We start from the raw sequence: 8,570 nt of genomic DNA, 5'->3' as shown, positions 1-8,570 counted from the left end.
CTTGGAAAGGGGCAGATCCTCACACCTGCGGGCGGGCGGGGCCGGCCCGGGCTCCGCCCTCCACCCGTCTGCCGGCTGTGGCGGGGCGGTGCGGGCAGAGCGAGGTGGGGCTGAGGGCTCACTCGAGGCGCCTGAGCAGCGTGGAGTCGGCGGGGCCGAGGAGCCGCGTGGGATGGGTGTCCCATGAGGGGTGGGAGCGGCAGGGACGGTCTCGGTGCCAGCACGGGCGCAGCCGTCGGAGGTGGCTCTGGGTACACCCTGTGAGGTACAAGGACTGGATGCTTTCAGGTAGGACAGCTGAGAGGTCAAAGTAGCAACCTGCGGGTACTTGTTTCTGGCTTCTTGGGTGGGTATTTTTGCAGAAAGAATTTGTTGTTGTTGTTTAATTCCAACTTGATATCCTAGTCGCTGGGCCTATTACCTTTTGTTCAGGGACATAGGGGGATTCTTGGGGTTGTCCTGTGCCAGGGCTAGGAGTTGGACTTTGGTGATCCTTGTGGGTCTTTTCCAACTCAGAATATTTTGATTCTGTTCCAAAACCCCTCATACTTTGTGCTGTTAACTACCTTCAACAATCCCCAACACTGTGAGTTTATAACTGAAATAGCCTTGAAGCTGGGAGAGGAGCAGCACATACCTGCTGACAGCTCCTTGTGTGGCTTTATGTGTAACTCTGGGCTATCATTCCAGTGAAAGAAGGGAGAGGCAAAGTCACACAGCCCTGTGCTACAGCAAGGGAGCTTCCATGTAGCTCCCTGGGCTCTCTTGCATAGGCAGGCTCTTGAGGCAGCCTGGTGGGGCAGTGCCTAATCAGAATTTTCTTGCAGGTCTTCAGGTGCAAGTGCTAAGCCTGACGAGGTGAGACAGGCAGTGTGGGGAGCAGGAGCTCCTGATTCAGGAAAGGTCACAGCAGGTGAGCAGTAATTAGGACACTAATTGCCAGTGAGAGTACATCATGTGTTTATTAGGAGAGGTGGTTCTGCACATTTCTAGATCTTGTTATCTCTCCAAATGTGGTTATTAAGATCAATATTAATATATTAAGGCAGTCCATAATGATTTCCAGAATTATATCAGTATACTTTCGGAAGATTATTGGCTTTTTAAAACTCACGCTTGTTGCCCACTGAAGTTACTTAGCTGTGCAGATAAGTGGTGGCTTAAAGTGCCCTTGTTTCCTATCAGGATAGAGGCCAAAATAACTGTGAGATGAAGTGGCTTCTTAATTAGGTGGAAATTGTGCTTAAACTTGGAATTAGGAGACTTTAGGAGGGTCATGATAAGGACAGAGTTTACCTATAGAAACAGTGCAGTTATGAAACATCTTCAAACTAGAAATTTTATACGTTTTTATGGAACAGGAGAGGAGTGATTTTATTTGGTTTTGGATTGGGAAATGAGGCTCTGTATTTCTATATGGGATCCTCAACTGAGTCTGAGGAAGAATGAGAACTCCTATTGTGGTTTTTTTGGCTTTTTTCCCCTTCATTTTATTTATAGTTTGTTTCAGCGGCTAGAATGGATTCCTTGCATTTTACCTTGTGCTTCTTTTTGATCCGTGGTGAAGTTTTTGGGGCTCTGTTTGTTCTACCACCCTCCAGGCTCTGTCTCTGTGGAGTGTTAGGGATTTGTCCTGGGTGACACCTGGCTGATGGAGAGCTTGTGCTGGTCCTCACTGTTGTTTCTTCCTAATATTCAATGTGACCCTGGTCTTTGTGAATCCGTTCCCTGGTGTCCTTATCACTCCAGGGTCTTGTCCGAAGTCCCTCTCCCACATTCTTGGAGCCCCTTTAGGCATTGGAAGGTGCTCTAAGCTCTACCTGGAACCTTCTCTGCTCTGGGCTACTTAGCCCATTGAGTGGGCAGGAGAGGTGATTTGGCTCGGTGGATCTGTGGGGATTGGAGTCAATGGGAAGTGCGGGTAAACAGAGGCTGTTCCTGGCAGCTGTGGGGGCTGGGGCTGTGCTGGCTCCGCCGTCTGACAACACAAATCTCTCACAGTCCGGGGAGGGGGGGGAAGGGGCTCGGACTCGCGTATTGGGCTGTGAGGACAAAGAAAGGAATTCCGTCGGGGGCAGGGGAAACAGTTTGGGAAAAGGTAATGCAGTGAAGGAATGCTGAATAGAAGTGTAATAGATCCACTGTTCCAAATTTGGGTTTAATTTATGTGGGACAGTAAAGCCCATCAAAAGGGAGAAGTGGTGTGTGAAGCTTAAGACACCTGAGCTTGGAGCTCTGCCTTGTGAACTGTGTTTGTCTCCGTGGCTTAAGAATCATCTACAAATGGAAGCACATTTATGCATAGGGTGTAGAAGGCTGAATCTTTCATCCACCAGGTTAGAGTCATTTCTAGAGGTTTAATTTCTCCTCTTATCAGCTTTGTAATGAAATTCATACTGAGTCGGACAAGTCATATATTGAAACTGTGCTGAAGGTTTCTTATTTAGATAAGAAGAGGTATTTGGACATGGGATTTAGATTTCAATCTGACTAGTGGCAGCTTAAATAAAGTACTGGACTTGCACTGAAAAAAATGTTTTACTGGTTTTAACAAAAACTAGAGTATTTTTTAAACTCTTGTTTAAAGCTGAGGGCTTCACACATCTTTTGCTGTGCCAAAACACAGTTTTTATTTCCTGTGCTTGGTTAATAAATAGTTTTTGTCTGAATGAAAAATACTTACTTAACTAAGGTTTAATAAGCTGGCTTAGGAACAGTCTCAAAGGGTCTGATTGAAGACAGGGTGAAGGGTCTGGAACATAAGTCCTAGGAGGAGTGGCTGAGTACCAGGGTGTTCAGGCTGGAGGCCTGAAAGGTTGTATCTCTCTCTACAGTTGCCTGAAAGGTTGTAGCCAGATGTGGGTTCCTTTTCTCCTAGGGAACAAGCGACAGGAGAAGAGGAAATGGCCTCAAGTTGTGCCAGGGAAGGTTCAGGTTGGGCATTAGGAAAAATTTCCTCACTAAAAGGATAGTTAAGCCCTGGAAACAGGTTGCCCAGGGAAATGGTGGAGTCACCATCCCTAGAAGTGTTCAAAAAACAAGTGGCTCTTCACAATATGGTTTAGAGGGCAGAGTGGTATCTGGTTGAAGTTTGGACTTGGTGATCTTGGAGGTCTTTTCCAACCTGAATGATTCTATGACTGTTCTATGACTGATACGGACTTCTTCAGGCATCAGGTGAACATTTCAGCTAAGCTACATTTTGATACTTTAGATACACTGAAGTACCCTGGTACAAGTTTCTCTTCTCAGCATTTGTATGTGGTATGTGCAAAGGGTGCCTTGGCAGTCCCTGGGGCCAGCTGAAGAGTCAGACTTGCTGCTAAATGTCTTTTGAGACAGGTTTCAGAAGTTTTTTTGTTGGTTTGTCAAGACATTAAATGAGTTATTTTGCCTCCTGTACAATGACCTGGTTTACTAGTGGTAATGGAAGAAAATTTGAGATTAGGAGGCAGTAGAAGTCACCATAGCTCTGAATTCCCAAATCCTGTGTTCCTACATGTTTTAACTACTTTTCTTTCACATCGATTCTGTTCAAATGATCAGTATTTAAGTACTATTGCAATAAAAGAGTAGCAATCTTTTAGGCAGTGAGAGACTGGTGGTTTAATCCTGCTGATAAGGAAGTGGCACCCAGCCACTCCCCAGCTGCCCCAGGGGAGAGCTTTGTCTCTGGAAGTATTGCCCCAGGACGGTGCCTGGGGCTGTTGCAAGTGCCACCTCCATCCACCTGACCAGACCAGGAGGGGGCTGTACCTGCTGCTTGCTTCAAGAAGTTGATATTAAATAACACTGTCACCTAAAAGAGTAACACGGAAGCTGTTCCCTCACTGCACACGAAGTCCTTTTGGTTGCCCCCCATTTTTTAAATTCACACAAAGGTGGGAAGTGAGGGCTGTTCCTTTTCTCTTGTGAAGGGTTGGAGCAGCCTGAGGATAGCCCTGCCTCGAGGACAGCAATGACCATACAGCTGTACTGTTTTAATATCAGGTATTAATCTTTAATTCCACATCACAGCAGTCGAGTGAATGGGTAAGGGAAAGGAACCCAAAACAAACGGCAGATATTTACATCTAAAATTCACACCACTTATTTGTTGCTTCTGGAAACATGCTATCACAATATATACAATGAAGTACCTTTAGGACACTTGTACAAATTAATTTTTTCCTTTTGAATTTGATTTCCATTATAGATAAGATAGCTGTTTTCATTTTATTTTAAACATGAATACACAAAAGAGAAGTGGTTAGAGGTTTTCGCCTTTTTTTTTTTTTTTTTTTTTTTTAATAAGCACAGAATGCCAGAGGTTAAAAACACATTTACAGGGCAGAATACCAGTCAGACATCACAATCTATACATTTTTTGCTCAATTTCCTGTACAAATACACAGCATTCAAATGGGGTTATTTACAAAGAAGCATGACCAGAGGAAATTTTAAATATCACATAATTTGTTTCCCAAAGGCTCTTGCTCTCTCCAGCCTCCCCAGTTTTGGCTGATACTCCCTCAGAAGGGATATACAATATCCCTTACCAAAAAAAGGGTAAGTAAACTAAAAACCAAACAGAGGAAAATACGGAAAAGTATCTGAGTCTTGCATACAGCAATAAAACCAACAAAACTATTGGGGGAAAAAAAAAAAGTAGGATTCAGAGAAATTGTTTTAATTGCTTTTCTTCTACCACTGTAGCTCCTTCTCAGTTTTGTTTCAGATGGGGCCAGCAGGTATACTGACAATGGAGAGATTTATAGCAGAATTCCATCAATTTTTCTCAGGAATGCACATGCTATTTTGTTATGCAAAGAAAACCCAATGAAGGCAAGTACACTGAGGTTTCAATTAGGTATAGAACGTCAAGGTCCTGTTCAAAACATCTTGTTGCTGTGGTTTTTACAAGGAATCTTCAAATCCTGTTGGGCAAGTGCAACAACTGCTGTTGCTTCCACCTATGCCAGGACTGAGCTTGATGTTGGAGTTCTACTATGCAAAAAGACACCTCACCCTACAGAGAAATAGTAGTTCCAGGCAATATTAGTTCAAAGATTCACAAAATCTTAATAATAGTCTTTCTATCTTCTGCTCCCTTTAAGGCAAACACTGAAAAGGGAGACAGAATACTTGGTAGATATCAGAACAATAACAGAAATTTAACTCCAGAGAGGCTTAAATTTGGTAAATTCAGCAATTTATTCCACCCTTCTTTCTGTGGACCTGCCATAAATTAGGTATTTGTATACATCACCTGATTGATCTGCAAACCTTTGCAAATACATAGGAATGCCAGACTCCCCAAATGGAGTCACTGCTGTTGTACCAGGTCTCTAACCAGAGCAGGATGATAATTTTCAAATGCATCATTTGATTAGAGCTCTGGTGGGCAGGTTTTCCAGCTATCTGGGACTCAGTCCCATGGTAATTGCATTCTTGGTTCTGCAAAGTTTTTATTTGCAAGACCTGCTGGTTCTTCCCATTAAGGAAGCTCGGTAAGTCACTACATTTACTACTTTTAGTCTTGCTGCCAGGAAAAAAAGAAAGAAACCAGGGCAAGGGAGATGGAATTAAAACTTAGTTCTTTTAAGAACTTCACTGGAAGAGTCTCAGTGGGATTGGAGGATAGCATATGTGAAAACATTTCACCCTTTTCTAAGGAATTACCTTGACTTACCTTTACTGAAAACATCAGTTGTTTTCCTACATTCTTTTCTATACCAGAGATCCAGCCTGGTTTGTTTACACTGAAGACTGTCCTAGCATTGGAAAACTCTCCTTCCTGCTAAAGATGAAACACCCACTATAGGCCAGATTTTATTATCATTGTTTAAATTGTGAAGTATATAATGATTACAAGCAGCCTGTGTTAGTAACAAAATAGAGGAAGCAAGAGAGACTTTGTTCCAGCCAAACAGGCCATTTAAGAAACAAATTCATAACTTAGTAGTTTTGCATGGGCTAGAGCTTGAGAAAGAAAACAAACAAATCCTCTTAGAGTCCCCTTCATACAACTGCTGAGACCAGACTTTATACAGCCAGACCATATTTAGCCAGTTCAGAAACCATGTACTCTGCCCAGTCACTGTATTTAGAGGTAGTGCTAAAGGTGACCTGTAAAAGATTTATAATAATCCTTTTTTGCTTCTTTATGCTGTTTTTAGCAGGAGAAAATGAGCAGTTAGGCAAGAATTCAAGAAGTAAGTTGAGTGCTGTTCCTGTTTCTGGCACTAATTTATTTGGTGAAGGTCTTACTTGAATGTGCTTCAGATTTGTCAGTGGTAGGGAAGAGGGAGGGCAGTTTTTATCCTACAGTGTGCTTTGCAGTCTGCAGGTGAGAGGGTTATAAGGAAGGCTAAAATGTGTGTGGGTGTGGCAAGGGAAAGGAAGGTGGCTTGTTCATCTAAAAACATTAAACATTTGATACTATTGTGATTGAAAATTTCTTGAAAGTATTTCTTGAAAAGTATGAAAACAGGAATAAAAGGTTTCTTAGAACCAAGATCTGTTCTTTGTAAAGAACAATACTAGCCACAGATTTTTTTTTTTCCCCTTTTAAAAGGCATGTTTTGGGTTCATAGACCTGTACTGTCTTCAGCAATGTACACTGGTTTGTGTGGTGTGGCTTGGTGTCCCTCCCAATGTTCTTCAGCCCTTTCTAGAGCTTATCAGTAAAAAAACATGGAATGGGGAAAGGCTGTATTGCTGCCTGAGGAGAAAAAGAAAAAGAAATCAACCTTCCAGAAGAGAAAAGCAGCAGCTCTTACTACACATTCTAAAGAAGCAAAAGAGGAAACAAACACTTGTTCTTTACAGGTCCTGACTGTCCTTTAAGTTCCCTGACTCTGGGGTGTACACTTGATACCAGGCATTGCTCGAGTCTTGGTGTTTTCTGTCTGCTCTGAGAGATGGGAGATTCTCTCTGCACACCAGCTGCAGTGAGTTGTTGGGAGGGACTGAGGATATTGAGTTAACAGGAATGAATCTCAGCTCCTGGGTGATGGAAGTTGGTGAGAATTATGTTCAGCCCTGAGGCAAGGATTGTTGGAAATGATGCATTTAAGCCACCTTCTCTTTACTGGCTGGGTCATCAACCAGCCTGTGGCATGAGAAACTCAATTTGGTTGGTTTTGTTTTAATCTGGAATAGAAATGCTGGTGTCAACAGCCTGCCCAAAGCTGGGCATGGGAAAGGCCTACAATGAGGTTGTAGCTCCAGTAGCCACCAACCTCCTCTCATTCTGTAGCACAGATGAATAACATGATTCCCATGAGAAAGCAGGTTGGCTTAGCCAGTGAAAGCAAACTTTAAGAAATGAAACAGTACATAAAAAACAAAGGAGGCAGAATTTGTTGGAAATTATATCTTGGAGATCAGTGCATCAGCACTGCTTAGATTGCCTCAGCACCTATGAACCAATGCAGGGAGATCACTGCACAGATATGTACAATCCTGCTCTCAAAAGAGCCAAATTCTTCTTAGAATTGCCATCTTTCCACTGCCTGCAGCTCATGCACCTTCCAGCCTGACAGTTCATAGAATCCCTGATTTCAGCAATGAGCTTTCAATTCTGTACAGCAAAGAAATATGTCCCTAGTGCAACTGCTTCTACTCATGTGCGTCTCAGAACTGGGAGGAAAGCAGGTTCAAAATCAACTTGCCACATTCCCCCCGTTTTCCCCTCCACTTAAAATTGTATTTTTCAGCTTCTGCAAGTCTCTATGGCTCGTATGCCGTATGATGTGGTTAAGAAACTGCAGAAGGAATAAACTGTCCACTGCACAGAAAGTTAAAAAACATAACGGAAAGGTGTAAAAAGAAATTAAAAAGGAAAGCAGCAACCTGCCATGCTGGCCCAATTGCTTTTGTGGGCTTCAGACATAACCTTGCGGCAGTAGAAAATCGGTTTGCTGTTCTCCGAGTCCTGCTCTCTCTCTGTGTATCCAGACCTGGAATGCCAATGCCAGCTGTGTACCAGGAGCTGTCCCTACTGCTCGCTGATGCCGTGCTCCCATGCCACCCTGGCCTGCTCTTCCTTTCCACCACTCACTGGTTGGGACACTTTGCGATGCAACGGGCGATGTTTGTCATCATCTTCGATTATCATCCCCTCCTCGTTCTCCATGTTTGGCAGCCGGGAGTGGTAAGGTTTGGGGGGTAAAGCAGGAGGGTCCATGGTGTCCTGAGGAATGACTCCAGATGGAGCAGAGTGGCTTCGGCATGGCTGGGATTTGAGCGACTCCAGGACATCAGGCTCAGAGAGACTGTACCTGACAGGGAGGTAGGGTGTCTCTAGATCTTCATCTGTGTTCCAGGCCTGGCTGGGCACAGAATCCATGGTGTCTGTGCGAGGAGGTGGTTCAGAAGAATGTCCAAAATTGCTCTCGCTCAAGGAAGAGACACCACTGCTGGCACTGCCGGATAAAGTGGAGTTACTGCCATCTAGACCAGACTGTGGACTGGTGGGCGATGCAGGGATAGGATGAAGAGGGGACTGTTCGGAGAGAAACAAAACCAGGTTAAAATTGACAAAGGAGGCAGTGCTGCATCTTGTGTGTTGATCCCCATTTCAGCTT

The 8,570-nt window shown here is 43.8% G+C and overlaps 1 protein-coding gene across 4 annotated transcripts in view; it reads right to left on the bottom strand.

Annotated features, from left to right (window-relative positions):
- Positions 1-3,973: 3,973 nt before the first annotated feature.
- The window catches only part of DOCK3 (dedicator of cytokinesis 3), a 184,611-nt gene continuing 180,014 nt past the window's right edge, over positions 3,974-8,570 (bottom strand). For all 4 annotated transcript variants that reach the window (XM_066195815.1, XM_066195814.1, XM_066195818.1 and 1 more), the window contains one exon: positions 3,974-8,488. In XM_066195815.1, the coding sequence (XP_066051912.1) occupies positions 7,982-8,488 (507 nt within the window). In that variant the 3' untranslated portion in view covers positions 3,974-7,981. The remainder of the gene's footprint in view (positions 8,489-8,570) is intronic.

The sequence above is a fragment of the Chamaea fasciata genome, unplaced genomic scaffold (genome assembly GCF_029207755.1).
Source record: "Chamaea fasciata isolate MVZ Bird 193981 ecotype frontalis unplaced genomic scaffold, bChaFas1.0.hap1 SCAF_13, whole genome shotgun sequence".
Classification (NCBI taxonomy): domain Eukaryota; kingdom Metazoa; phylum Chordata; class Aves; order Passeriformes; family Sylviidae; genus Chamaea; species Chamaea fasciata.
This window is presented reverse-complemented; position numbering and strand designations above follow the sequence as displayed.